This window comes from Stegastes partitus, unplaced genomic scaffold (genome assembly GCF_000690725.1).
Source record: "Stegastes partitus isolate 25-593 unplaced genomic scaffold, Stegastes_partitus-1.0.2 Scaffold713, whole genome shotgun sequence".
Taxonomy (NCBI): domain Eukaryota; kingdom Metazoa; phylum Chordata; class Actinopteri; family Pomacentridae; genus Stegastes; species Stegastes partitus.
The window spans coordinates 224,488-239,622 of record NW_007578444.1 but is presented as its reverse complement, the minus strand read 5'-3'; the positions used below and the strand labels follow the sequence as shown (position 1 = coordinate 239,622).

Sequence of the window (15,135 nt, the reverse complement as noted above, 5' to 3'; positions counted from 1 at the left end):
AGCTTTAAAAACATCATGACTCTACTTCCAGTTGTTTTTTTGCCTTTTTGTATTACTCTGACACTAGGACATTAAAACCTACATTTCATTTTTTGGTCACTCTTTTATGTGAAGCACTGCTTAAAAATGAACGTGACTACATCATATCAGAGTTGTCGTAATTACTACTTTCCAATTTATGTCAATGTAAATGCAGTTTTTTTGATGCTGTAATGAATCTTTGACATCATGGCTTCAACATATAAGGCTGCTGCCAGACTACAAATGTGCAGGGTCAGAGACTGAATTCAGTCCAAATACTAACATGTAGTAGGACACACAGTGGGGGTTTCTTCACACTCCCTCGTTGTCAAACAGTGCGTGTTGGGAAGTTTGCTAATGTGCTAATGTCAGGGGCGTTTCATTTCAGCTAAAGTTGGTCATTCAAGGTAACTAAACGCAAACTTGTATATTAACCATGCACGCTTTGTAACTCTCACCTGATCAGCAGCCTACATTTGTCCGGTGATGTAAAACATCTAATGTTCAGAGTTTTTTAGGAAGTCAGAGTAGATGATTCTAACTCTGCAAATCCTCATTTACAACAATGATGTTGCATTTAATTTGCACCAATCTTTACCAGATCTTTTACTTTTGCTTGTGGATACATTATATTTTCCTACCTTGTATTTTTGGCTATTTTCATCAGTTTTCTAAACAAACACTGATCTGTGCTTTATAATTGTGCAAGGTGTTTTGGTCTACTCTGCATTTTGAATGCGGAAATGTAGAAATCCTATTCTGGTAGCCTGGCGTCAGGACAGGGCTGTAATGCCATCTGAAATTAGGCTGCATGTGGTTTGTGTTGTCTGCAAGCTGTCTCACAGTCTTTTTATATCCCTAGCTTAGCTCCAGGCTGTGTTTAATACAGTGAGTTAAAATATGTCTGGTAATCCAAGTAGTACAATGGTGGTCAAAATACACCAGTATTGATATCTGATGGTTAACCCAAAGATTTTTTTTTTCCCGTTGGTTCTTCTGTGTGTAAAAATTGCTTTCACAAAATACATATGATTGCATGTGGATTATGATGATATATATGCTGTACATACACACCATATTCTGCCATTAGAGCTCACTACAATAGCCTATGTAATGAAAAAACGAGTTCAAAGCCTGCCCTCTGTCACCTCCACACACCTGGACAGTCACTGTGTAAAGTGGACTTGATAGTCCGGCTGTCTGCTTTAGGAAGTTGGAAACATGCAAACAACAGTCCAAAGCTGGCACTGCCCAACAGTCTGACAGCTCGTTCTGACCCTTTGCAAGCTGATGTTCTTATCTGAGAAAACGCCTTAAACCCTTACCCAACAACAGCTTCACATCACCTCACCTTTCTGAGTGAGTTCAGTTGCATTTTACTTCTCTGCCTTGTAACAGTGACATTGGTATCAGCAAATCATGCAGTCAGTTCTGACATCCTTCCTTCTCTCTCTCTGTCTGTCTCGCTCTCTCTCTCTGTGCACTATTTTCTGCTGTCTGCTGTATGAAATCAGCTGGCCGACTCTCTGATACACTGGAGAATAAAAAATCACCAGCACAGATTCCACCTCCCCCCCCCAAATGAATTCCCTTTGCCTTTTGAACGGCCTATTATCGCACCACTCGCAATACAATATGTCCTTATTGAAGCTTTCAGATGCAAATGAGAGCACTGCCACCTTCTCTGTGTCCTGCTGACAGCTGTGAGGCCTGCTACCAAGCCTTCCATAATTGCTACTAATTGTTATTCCCCAAGCAGGACTCAGCTGAGCACTTCAGTTCACCCAGAGCCCTGTTATTTGGACTCAGGGGGGTTTGATGGGGTATTATGTTGTAGGTTTATGTCTTTAGCCTGCTACCTCTTGGTTTTTGTTTTAATGTTTATTTCGTTCTTTTTAAATTTTTTTATTATATATTTTTTTTTAGTTAATAAAAAAGAAATTAAGAGGTCTTAAAGTAACTGAGGGGGTTTACTCGAGTCTCCTACCAAACAGGGCATGGGCAATTGTTCTGTATTAGTTAATTATGTTTAAGTGCAATTCTCACCGCCAATGAACAAAGCAGCATAACATTTATATTGAACAGTTACAGAATGGGCAGAACTGCTGATGGCTGCTAGATCGCTCAAAAGAGAATCGACTTCTCTGCTCACTGCTCAGTCAGCTTTGTGGCCTCAATCACTGGTGGCCATTTCAAGTTATTAATCCATATATATATATAATCCATTAAAAATATCAAAAGGGTCATAGTGGGTTTCGATGTCTGCGAGTATTGACTGACAGCTTTCATTAACATGTGGCTTTTCTACCGCTCTGATTCCAGACTTTTGCCGCTTCCACTTTTTCCTTCACAATTAGCTGGATGAAGTTGCCCCTGGCCATGTGCTGTTTTTTATGGGTTTTTTTGCTACAGCTGTGCCTGTGAAGTGCTGACATAACTGCAGTTTGTGTTACTGTGTTGCAGTAACTCTGTTTGCCAATCTGTTGGCTGTATACATGCAGGCTGACTGTCATATCAACATGTCTTACTAGGACATTTGAATACAGCTGAGCTACCATTAACACTAGCATTACCATGTGTGCTTTTCCTACAATGACAAGTCAAAATAAGAAAAAGAAAAAGAAAGGTACCCAAGTAGCTCACCTGGTTGAGCAGGTGACCCGTGAATTAGGGCTGGAAGTCCCCGCCACAGTGGCTGTGGTTTGATTGTGACCCATTGCAAGATGTGCTGCATGTCATTCCCACGCTCTTCCTCCCCTTGTTTCTTGTCTGTCCTCCACTGCTCCATAAGAAAGGCTGAAAAACTTTTTATATCCCTAGCTTAGCTCCAGGCTGTGTTTAATGCAGTGACTTACAATATGTCTGGTAATCCAGGTAGTACAATGGTGGTCAAAATACACCAGTATGGATATGTGATGGTTAACCCAAAGAATTTTTTGAGCAGGTGACCCATGAATTAGAGCTTGAAGAAAAAAAAGACACTGACACTCTGCCTTATCAGTTCTATTTGGGAGGTAGGTGACATCTCCTGTTATCTCCTAGAAGGCATTTAATCACCTTTTGGCTGCAAACATTCATCTAGTTTCCCACCTGGTACAAGGGGCAGATAGTTCTTGTGAATAAAAATCTTTGTCGGTTGTTTAGAGTGACCCAAATGGTTCCATACCCAAATGTATGGATGTGAGAGAGAGTTCATATATAGTGGTTGTTGAGTGGTTGGACTGTGATTAATCAAACAATAACCTGTTCCTTTGCTTGGAAGTACAAACTCTTTACACAGTCACATCTCTCCACCTTCACATGGCACCCTGCTGCGTATCAAAGGTTCAGTCCTTGCAGAGTTAACTGGGAGCAGTGCTTCAGTGCATATTTCAATCGCAGACTTTCACTCTTTCTCCAGGAGTACAGTTAATTTTTGTTCATGACTGTAGGTGATCAGAGCGAAAGGAGACAGAAGAGAGGTTTTGCCAACAGAGTAATCAGACTGTCTGTCCCACTCTTGACCTCCTGCTGGCTGTGAGAAGCAGCTCTGTTGATTGCTGTCTAAAACAGGACATGGAACAAAAGATGTAGCATTTTTGCTACATTTAAGTTTTTCAGTATGGATCTAATTGACCATGTTGTTTAACAGGGTATTAGCACACATAGGGCCAAAGAGATCCGCAACGTAAAACCGTTTTTAGTGAAATCAGATTAAATGTGGCTGCCCCATGTCAGAATAACAGCTAAAAGAAGCTTCAGTACTTCACTTTAAAAACAGTTTTGAATTCAGTCTCTCATTTGTTCTCTCAGGTTCGCTGATGTTTTAAATTTGTGTGTCCTATGTCTTCAGATACCCTTTGTCTGTTTGTCACCAACCACAATACAACCCCTTTGGGACTGTGGGACTTGGTGGTGTGTGTAGGTGGGGGATAATGCAGTTGAATCAGATGCTGTTTGTTTGCTGCATTGGTGTTTTTTGTTCATATCGCTTCCTGTGGGCATTAAACAGAGACAGGCAGACAGAGAGCAGAGACAGAGTTTATCTGTGTCAGAATGTTGACTAGCTGTCTGTCTCTCTCTGTGCCTGTCAAACCTCTGTTTATCTGGACTGACAGCTCTGACAATGCAGCCCCCCTTCTCTCGCTCTCTCGCTCTCTTGCTCACTCACTCTCTCACTTTCTCAATCACTCACTCACTCACTCACTCACTCACTCACTCACTCACTCACTCATGCATACACTGATTGAAAAATTGGTCTTTCCTTCCTTCTGCTTCTAAGTATGTTATTCACTAAATAGCCCTCAAATTAAATTTTTATTAATAAAATGTAAATACTTGAGACACTTATATCTCTGAGCCATGTCTACACGAAACATTCTTCATTGAAATACTAGATCATTATGCTGCTCCAGGTACTAGCCTCTGTTTGGTGAAAATGGATATAATGGTTGAAAAGCTCACCAGCATGGTTGAAATAGAAATGGAGAACAGATCAGTCTTTTTTTACCTTCATGGTACGTAGAGTTCAACACTGGACGTTTTCATCTATCACAGGCAACATCAGCGAGTGATCTTACCAAGATACCCAAACAGTCTGGTGTGGCCTTTGTTACATTTAGGTACAATGTCAAGGAGGAAACACAGAAGCCGAAATAAAAACTTTCTCAATATATCTCAAATGCAGGACTTTGTTTTGTGTATAGTTAATCTCTGTCCTCAGAGAGTTACCACAGAAACTGTTAAACCTACCTTAATTTTGGTATCAGTCTATTGCAATCATACTTGACTGTTTAGTATATTAGTGGTCTCTAGTGGGGAGGTTGACTTTGTTGATGGAAAGCATGTACAAACAAAGCTCCTCCAAAGTCCAGCAATGACTACTTCAATTACAGTGCTGTTAATGATGACTTATAAAGATATGGATGGCCGAGAATCTCCTCGTACAGTCTCCCCCCGTACCAAATATTTTCTTAAGCACTACTTGTTTTCTGGCCTGCGCCCAGTCGGTAGGCCTGTAGTATGGACAGTCCATGTGATCATTCATTCTGGGCTGCACCCTTGCATACCTTTGCAGACTTGAGTTAATGACAAGATTTGCATCAAGTGTACCCCTGCGAACACGTAAAGCATGAATTGGCATTCAGGCTTATGTCCTTATATCAACAAATCCTCCAAAACAAAAAAGCATATATGCCATTTGCCCCTGCCCTTTGATTCTAGCATTAGGAAATAAAGCACAGATTAGGCACAAAAAGCATTTAGTCAGGATTGAGCAAAGATTTGGGTTGTTCTCAAATCGAGGATGTTTGTTAGCACTGTTACAGTTAAGATTGCAAATTGGTTATGAACAGTCTTTTGTCTTGTTGTTGACTCAACCATCCACCCCAATCAATGATAGCTCATGGACTATGTAGCCTCACTTCCTCCTCTAATTACTGTGGCCACTAGAGGGTGACATGGAAATTTAACAATAGGCCATCAAAAGTTTCCAGTACCAAAAGACCCATTGGGTGTTGTTTTAATCCATTCGGATCTGCCAGCTGAGATCTTAAGGGGCTAAAAACTCTCCAGTAAATGCTGCCTTTTTGTGACTTAAAGACACAGTGTTTAAGAGAGAACCACTGGTTTGCTTCTGATGGTCCCCATTAATGTAGTGGAGAATTTATCTGACATTGCAGATGTGGTTAACAAGCATACTGTACCTAGATAGGGCCACAGTCCTCAGGATACAGTTATAGCTGCAGTCCTGTGCTAGTGTTTTCATGCAGCTTTAGCCCTTTCCTTCCTTTTACCGCAATAATTCACCACATTTTGTCATTACTGCTCTTACCGGCTTCACTTTGTGTTTTTCTGTCCTTGAAAAAGATTTCCTTAAGCTCTAATGCTAAGTCAAGGGCTTCTTATCTTCTAGTATAGCTATAAATCAATTTTCACTCGACAAAATTAGTGCAGATGTCAAGATGTGTTGCGAAAGTGCAACATCTATATTTATCATGTGCTTTAGAGTTATATACAGTAGCATTATTGTGTTTCCTTTTTTTTCTTTGCTTAGGACAAGATTCAGTATTTCCCAGAATGTGGTTGTAGAAGACTATTGTTGAAAGAGTTGTTAATTTTACTATGATTTTAATGTGAGCTAGTAATAGTAAAAAAAATAGATCAAATAGCCCAGAGCTTTATTGACCACGTTATTTGTGCTTCTATTCTGAGGTTTAGATGCTGTAAAAGGTATTTCTTCATTATGCTTCCAATTAGCTTGTCATTTCACAGTTGTTCAGTTCACTCGTGTAACATCCTGTACTCGTACAGATTGCGCACCTCCTAATGTTACTTTCTGTGTAAAGATTGCTAAATGACGAAGGGTTTGTAAGCTTGTAGTCCACTTTGTTCCATGACTAATAGTGTAATTTAGGCCTGTTGATGTGCAGCAGAGAAAGGCCTTTGAAGTGGAGTAGAGCAAGACACTAAAGCTCACATGGCAGCCGTCTTCAACATCAAAGAGAACAAATAGTCACCATGGAGGTAAACGTCATCCCTCTGTCTCTTTCTTCCTTCATTTTTTTCTTTTTCTATGCTCTGTCATTTACAGTATGTTTTCTGTTTGTGCTGATGCAGTCTTGTTTTAATCCATTCATCTTTTCTCGTACATTTTTTGTGACATCTTTCCCTTCCTTCTCCCTCTTATCTGACCCCCTGTCTTGCTGTCACACTCACAGCTACTTATTGTTATATGTGTGCTTCTCATCTTTCCCTCCTGGAACCTAAACTTCTCCATTTTAGACAATGACGGTCATGATCACTACTATTCCTACTACTGTTACTGCTACTACTACTACTACCACCACTACTAATTGTTCTTCATTCTTCATCTTCTTTGTCTTCTTCATCTTTGTGCCTTCATCCTCTTCATCTTCTTCTTTTTTTTTTCCTCCTCCTTTTTTTCCTCTTGTGGTTTTTCATGTTCTTGTTCCTGTTGTTGCTGTACCTGTTGTTGTTGTTGTTCTTCTTCTTCTCCTTTATCTTCTTTGTCCTCATCTTCTTCATTGTCAGCTTCTTCCCCCTCTTCTTCTTCCCCCTCTTCTTCCTCCTCCTCTTCTTCTTCTTCCTTTTTTTCCTCTTGTGGTTTTTCTTGTTCTTCTTCTTTTTGTTCTTGTTGAATTTCATCCATTTTCAGACCTGGAACTTTTTGTTTTTTCATCCTTCAAAAACTCTTATCTTGGAAGCCATTTTGAGGGTTCAGTATCTCCATAGATGTAAATGTAACTCCCACAGTCATTAATTTTGGTGAGGTCACAGACAGTTTGTTTTTTGTTTTTTTTCCCAAGGCACATCCAAATGATTGAATGGCTCCAGCAGAGGCCAGAATTTCAATGACTGGCCCACAAAAAAGAAGGGTGGTGTTGGGTCAAGGATCCAGTGTTTTCCAATTTTGACTTGACTAAATGGTGATATGCACTCATTCGTTGGACCACAAAAGTGTTGTGTCGTGTGTAACATGGGCTATACAGGCGTAACTACAACCCAAAGCATATTTTTAGGCTTCAAGTCTATTTTTCTCTGTTTCGTGTGTGTAACTAGTCCTTGTGTATTGTAGCTGTGAGCACTTAACAATATACTTGAATGCTCCTGCTACACCATATGCTCTTTAAAAAACTTTCAACACTGTGTGCTTTTGGTATATATATTAGCTGGGTGCCAGACCACACTACCAGTCAATCAGTCTTATTATTTGGCTTTATTAGAAGTTGCAAATAATTCCTACTTGTACATTACTAGCAATCATGAAGTCATGTGGTATGTTGTCCTGTCTTAAGAGACCTAGACGTGTCGAGGTTTGTGCACCCACCCACAGGAGATGCAGTCAAAGTTCAAGTCAAAATTAGTGAAAATGCCAGCAAGAAATAGCTTGTTTTGTCATCTCTCTCCCTTGGCAGGACGTTGAGATACGGACCAATGCAGCTCTGTACCTGCCCCAGATCAGCGAGCTGTTGAACAGATTGCCCCGACAGATGCTGCTGCTGCTGAAGACCAACGACCTGCTGAGGGGCATTGAGACCACTTTACAGACCAGAGCTTCCTCCTCGTCCTTCATCAACATGTCCCGCTGCTGCATACGAGCCATGGCCAGGTAAGAAACATCGTGCTCTCCTCTCTTCTCCACCGTGGTTCTGTTTTTTGGTTGTTTGTTTTTTAAGCTTAGGTTGAAATATTTCACTTTTCATGTAATTATTATAGAATATATGAAAGTTTACTTTTTAGAATTAAATTACAAAAAATGGCTTTTTAACAATATTTTAATCTTCGGAGCTGCACCTTTACATATGTCATGTAGTTCAGCGGTCCCCAACTACCGGGTCGCAGACCAGTACCGGGCCGCACAGAAAGAAAAAAAAAGTTTTGTTTTATTTTTATCTTCAACGCAGTCTACAGGGTGTTTTATTTTGAAAAAGTACTACATCGTCTTCCCGTCACTGCCGTCTGGGCTTGTTTCCTGCACTTGACTGTCAGTTTTCATGCCCGGCCGTTAAACAAAGCCATCAGTCCAACCGCTGCCGAAATGTATAAAAAAAACCTCAAATGTCTCTGAAAGCTTCTTTAGAAAGTGGGAGAGACTCAATGCTGAGACAGAAGAAAAAGTAAACACATATTTAGCAAGTAATTTTATTCGTTTGTGAAACTTTTTAATCGAAAAAAATATTTTTTGTTATGTGTGCAAGGACTGGTCCGTAGAAAAATTTCTTGCGTAAAACAGGTCCGTTGTGCAAAAAAGGTTGGGGACCGCTGATATAGTTGATATATCAAGTAAAGCTACATAGAAAGTTGAGGAAAAGAAAGAACACACTGATAGACTTTATCTCACACAAAAAACAGCTGTAGCTGATGACAGAAAAATCCTCTGAGACGTGAAGAAGAACCCAAAACAACAGTCAGCGATATCAGCAGGTGTGAAAGTATCTCTGTCCACAGTTTGCAGAAGGCTTAAACAGAAGAATTATAAAGGTTGTATTGCTCAGTATAAACTACAGCAGCGAGGCAATAACTGGAATTTGATTTTCAGTTCCAGCTTTGGTTCCCAACTATGATGAAAACAAGATGATTGAGATAAAACAATATTTGCGCTGCCCATTCCATTTCACAACGATACTCTTGTTATGTCTTCAGTTGTAACTCCAGTGCTGCCCTTTCCTTTACATTACTGCACTTTCTCCTCTCTCTAAAAGACCAAACTCACTTCTCGCCAAGCTTTGGATGCATAGATTATGTTTCTAAAGTCAAAAAGCAATCGTGTTAAACAATTGTGCTTATGATTTTGCCGTAATCAAGCAGTCCTAAAGCCTTAACCTAGGCTTTTATCAATAACTAGAATCGAAAGGCTGGAATTAAATTTGGCCAAAAATACAAAGACAAAACATGGAGGTTTTGGAGCAAAGGTTTATGAACAGATTAGAAATAAACCTTTACCAAAGTGATGGAAAACCCTGTGTGTGGTGACAGACAGGAAGTAGTTATGTTCCAAACCAGTCCACCATGGAGGAGGTCATACGCTGGCCTGGACATGTCGAGCTGCTTCTGGAACTGGCTCACTCGTCTTTATTGTTGACAGACCAGATGATGGCAGCAGCTGGATAAATTTAGAACAGGACAGACACATTTAGTTTGGCTCCACACAAAGCTGTTCCTTCAATTTTATTGCCAGGCCAGTGAGGCTGGCCAGCTGCTTTGAAGGCCTGGAAAAAGGAACAGTTCCACAGAAGATACACCCGGTCATGCTCATTGCAGCCAAATATTAGACTTAATCACTTTTAGTTGCTTTGGCTCTGATAACTTTTGTACATCTGTCTCATTGTTGTGTTTTGATCTAAAGTTCACATGCTTAAGGAATCAGAACCATCAAGTTTCCCTCAATTGTTGACATTCTTTTAAGGTGCACAGTAGAAAAAATAGAAATGTAGATATTCAGTAATTTTTGGGAGGTAGTAGAACTTTAATGGCAGCTAAAGAAGTAAACAAGATTGACACACAGACAATCTTTGGGCCATTCTTCGCTTCATAACTCGGCAGTTTGAGACACTCTTTTATCTATGAATATTGACCTTCGGTTTCTGAAATGTAGGCGTACGTAGTGGAATGGTGAGGCAGAAAAAATGACAGAACAAAAATCAGACTAAGCTGACAAGTAGGTGGCTTTGCAAGAGAAACTGATATTTTTCCTTATAGGTTGGGTGAGAAGTGATGTGTACTGTCACTTCAGCTCTCAGCTGATGAGTGAAAGACACACACACACACTGGTGCTACTCTCCTCACAGTGGTAGAGCTTACCTGAATAAGCACATCTTATAAAATATTAACCAGCTGTAGTGCCACAGATAGTATACAGTAATACGCCAGGGGATCCTGCAGCAACACCTGACTCCAACAGCTCAACTCCAGCATCCTGTACGCACAGCTGCTCTGTTTCACTGTATCACAATCTTTTCTATGACTCACACCACATTCCCGTGCTGTGAGCAAGCAAATCTAGCCCCTCTCAGGTGTAAATCACCTTTTTTCTTGTGTTCCTGATATTTTTCAATGCCCTCTAAAAGAGACGGAAGTGATTACTGCCCACCATCCAGGTCCTTGTTGTGTGCAGTTAGAATGGTGAAAAGACGTATGTCGATTTGGTAAACAGAAGTTTTAGTAGGTAATAGTCTATATGGGATGGCACTGTCATGGACTCCTGACCTGTCCAAGATATTTGACTGATTATCAGCCTAGACAATGATGTATGATATTAATAATAATTAATAAGCAACAAGCCCAATTTCTTCTTTTTATTTCAGCTGCATTTCACAGTCTTCTTTATCAGCAATTACAGCTGTCACTGTTGTTGTTGGTCAGATATGGTTGAAAGGTACTAAGATGATCTTTGAGCTTTGATTACTTTGTTCCATATATTGCTCTCAAACTTGAAGGAATACATGATATCCTCAAGTACCAAACTTCATGTAAGGACCCCACCCTCCTTATCAAACAGGCAAGAAAAAATAAAAACATAGAGAACTTAAGTCTGCTGCCTCATTAATGGTCCCTCCAGGCTGCAATGGTCATTACATCAGACACAGCAAACGTGTTAAGAAAATTACAATTAGGCCATTCTTAAAGTCTGGTGTTGTGGCTTAACATTGTGCGTGATTCAATCCAAAAAAAATAGTTTTCTCCCTTAGAATGTTGTGAAAATTACTATGGATATTCCTTGTTCTACCACAGGGTTTATTTAAACTTGTCGTTTAGCTTCCTTTGTGGTTTAGGGTGCACCCATCAGCGCAGTTAGCTTCCTTTGTGTTTAAGCAGAACCAAAACCCCAAAACAGGCTTTCTGACACCCATGGAAAAGGGTTTGAGATGTTATCCAAACCTGGAAAAGCTTCTGTTCTGTATAAAATCCCCAAACCTACATGTAGTGTTTGAAACTATGCTGATAGTGTATTTTGTTCTATGTGTCACCAGTTTGAGATTTCACCCTTCACCTTTGGCTGCTCTCACTGACAGGCACAAGAGGAGTAAGGCTGAGTCTGGGAGCAGGCGTCTGCATATCACACTGGCAGAGTCTCTGAGCCTGTGGAAACTGTCTGTGTATGAACTGTTTCTGTGGCTGAAAGGCTCCATGGTGGGACACTGGCTCACTGCTCTGCTGACACTTCTGCACTGAGACACATCTGGATGTCACACCGGAACATTAGCAACAGGCTGGAACTACAAGATCTCAAGGGGTTTTTAATACACATGTTCACGTGCCCACACACCCACTCGCACACATGAATGACTTCCAATTATGTTAATGACAAAATTTGTAACTATGGAACATACAAGGACGCAACATGTTGAAGCCTGTGGTGGCTGCTGGGGACATTGCAGGCCTGTTCCAACACATTTACATATGTCCACTCAGCAGTGTTGAGATCTTTTTTTCATGAATGTGACATAATTTTACTTCATATATTGAATATAAATGCCAAATCAATTTAAATTGCATGAGCCAGAAATTGACTAAAAGCATTATCTTATGAAGAGTATTTACCAGGTATTAGAGATAAGACACCACACCTGTGCTCAAAGATCATATCTGACAGGCTGCACAGTAGTGAGTGGATGGAAAAACTGGATAAAAAAAGAAGTATTTCAGTATTTTAGGAAGTCTGGAACAACCATTAGAAAATACATGCATGTAAACCCACTGACACAAACAGGTGGAAAGAAAGAAAAGGTCATTATCAGTCATTCATCAGAATTTACCTTCATCACATGACTAAAGAGGGACATCCCAGAACACTATGTACCAACAAAGTGATGAGGACTGCTGAGAACCGGGTGCTATCCTGATATGAAGAGTAATTATCTGATTTATGCTCATGTCTTTATGAGTCTTTAGTCACTGCGAAGGCGATGTGTTGTTCAATCCTGAATGATTCTAGCTGAATGATGTGGGACTATTGATTCATTCCTGCTCCTCAACAAAATACCTCATGTAACTGTATTTTCTGGGAATGCAAAATGCTTAAAGAGTGTAGGTTTTTCCATTGTTTTATTATTGTACAGTGATGGGTCATGTTTATTCTTTCAGTGGTATTGCTGTAATAAGTCAAATACTGTACGGTCATTCCTCAAACACAGCAGTCAGATGTTAGACAGTCAGTGTGCGACTGTGGTGGGTCGAAGATGTAACGCAAATGATTGTGTGGGTTTGCTCACCCCAGCCTTGTTTGAGTCTTTTTCTTTCTTTCTTTCTTTTTCTTCTTCTTCAAAAAGTGACTTAAGTTCTACATTTCCCTCTCACCATCTTTATACAATTTTATATTTATGGATGCAGCAGAAGTGAGTACAGTATCAATAAAATGTCAAATGATACAAAACTGTGTCATCTCACAGTAACTACTTTACATCTAAGTTGGATAGTAGAGTATTTGTCAGATTAAAAAGTAATGGTTTTATCTGGTCAATTAAAATTACAGGCCCCACAGTAGAAACCTAATGCAATAAAAGTCAGTGCACCTTCCCTCACTGAGATTCAAACCTTCTGTTTTTTTTTTTGTTTGTTTGGTTGTTTTGTTTGTTTGTTTTTTAAATTATACTTTTCATGACCGCCTTTATTTTCGATGACAGACTCAATCCTCCTGGTCTGCCATTCCTATGACTATTTTTTAATTTTTTTATCACATTACTGTTTTCTGCTTTAGGGCCCATATTTTCAATATAGACTTTTTAAAGTATTTGTTTCAGATTGTTAATAAGTGGAAACACCCTTTTGTTCAGCTTAGAAGTAATGGAAGAGAGAGGTGATACAATTTAGAATCATTTGACATGTAGGTAACACTGCAGACGGCTTTACCCACTTCTATTGTATACTGCACCGTATGAGGCCTTGTTTTGTCTGTTCAGTGCAGAAAAGTGTCATATAGATGTGCAGCACTATGTCAGAACTATATTACAGTGTTACACCACTCCAATAACCCGTTGTTTGTGGATTGTCTCTCTGAAGTTTGTTTGCACTGATAGAGGCAGCTCTTGGAAACTTCAACGAAAAATGAAAACTTATTTATACCAGCAGTCAGAAGTTAGGCGTGATTTTGAAAGTTGATTTTAAAAAAACATAGCAGGACAAAGCAAAGTGGCATAACTGAATGCAGCACTTGTTTGTTTGTTTGTTTTTGCTTTGTGTGAACTTCCTGGAACCATATGGTGAAAATTGTTTTGTTAATTATGTTCCATAAATATGAGCCCACCAACCACATTATGTTGAGATTTGCCACACTGGTGCACTGTTGGGAGAAGTGTCAAAAGGATTTGCTGCTTGGTTTAAATTCAATCCTACAGCACTGTATTTATACCATTTTATTAGTGTTTGAATTGTATGAGATATATACACTTTATAGTGCTTTAAATATGTCCACAAAAAATACAACATGTACTGTCCCTGGGATGGTTCCTGCCAACAGTCCCACAATGCAATGCTTCACCTGTGATGTGCAGGTTACAGTCAGATAACAGAAACCTGTCAGTGATGATGCACAGATACAGCAGACTACAGAAGGGTAAACGGCCAAATCAGATGCAGCACCAGTGTCAGTTTTAGAGGTGACAAATCAGTGGCCTGTTCTTCATCACTCCATTTATCTGCTTTATTTCTTCATGTTTCATCATTTAATAAAAGATTGAATAAAGGAAGAAAAATGTAAAATTGAAGTGTACAGTGTTTTCCATTGCACCACTAGTTTACATATCTTTACTTCCTATTCCTAATGTGTTTAGAGTAACCTTAGTGTTCTGCAAAGACTGTGGATGTGGTTTGTATACTTTTAGTGTACAGGCTCACGTGTGTGTTGTGTTGAACAGTAGTACAGACTGGTTTTCCTCTCTCTTTACAATTAGCCAAGACCAATCTTATTTACTTTGATAATTATCTATACTAGCAAATGTTAACAAAGCGTGGTGACTGATTGCTGTGCATTAAAAGCCTTATATACTCTATGTCGTTTGCTTTTCCACAGAATCCTAATCTTGTCAACAAACATCTGTTAGCAGTAACGCTTAATATGTTTTGATTCACTTCTACATAAACTGCTGCCTGCATAGTAGGTTGACAGTAGATTGTACAGGTTGATATTTACCTGCCAGACATATTTGCCAATCACACTTATAGACTGTGTATAAAGATGGATGTAGCCTCTGAGTCTGAAAGGTGAAGTCAACCTGGAAGGTCCTAAAACCTGTATTCTTTCTAACAGCCACCAGGGGGCGACTACTCTGGAAACGTCTGATTGTACAGAAATCTATGAAAAAAATGACCCTATTTCTCACTTGACCTCAGTAACACATCTCTGGTTGGGGTAAGAGTGGGGATGAGGGGGGTGGTGGGTAGCAGGATACCAGATGGAGGGCAAGCTATACAAACAGAACAATGAACATTTTGGAGGTCAGTGAGGCCAGTGACTGCGGATCAGAGACACCTGCCTGCAGAGATGATAAAGAAGGGTATGTTTTAGGATGGTGCTACCTGGTGACTGACTGGCCACTGCTATGTATCATGCTCTGGAGTTCTCTATCAGATCCACTGCTCCCTTTTATTTCCAGTTTCAGAAGACCAACAGGGCAA

General features: G+C 39.8%; 1 protein-coding gene across 1 annotated transcript in view; it reads left to right on the top strand.

Moving 5' to 3' along the window:
• adck1 (aarF domain containing kinase 1) overlaps window positions 1-12,782 on the top strand; it is a 92,590-nt gene extending 79,808 nt beyond the window's left edge. Inside the window, 3 exon segments of the mRNA XM_008291072.1 lie at window positions 1,778-1,815; window positions 7,938-8,131; window positions 11,535-12,782. Coding sequence (XP_008289294.1) covers window positions 1,778-1,815; window positions 7,938-8,131; window positions 11,535-11,694 — 392 coding nt within the window. The 3' untranslated portion in view covers window positions 11,695-12,782.
• Window positions 12,783-15,135: the final 2,353 nt, after the last annotated feature.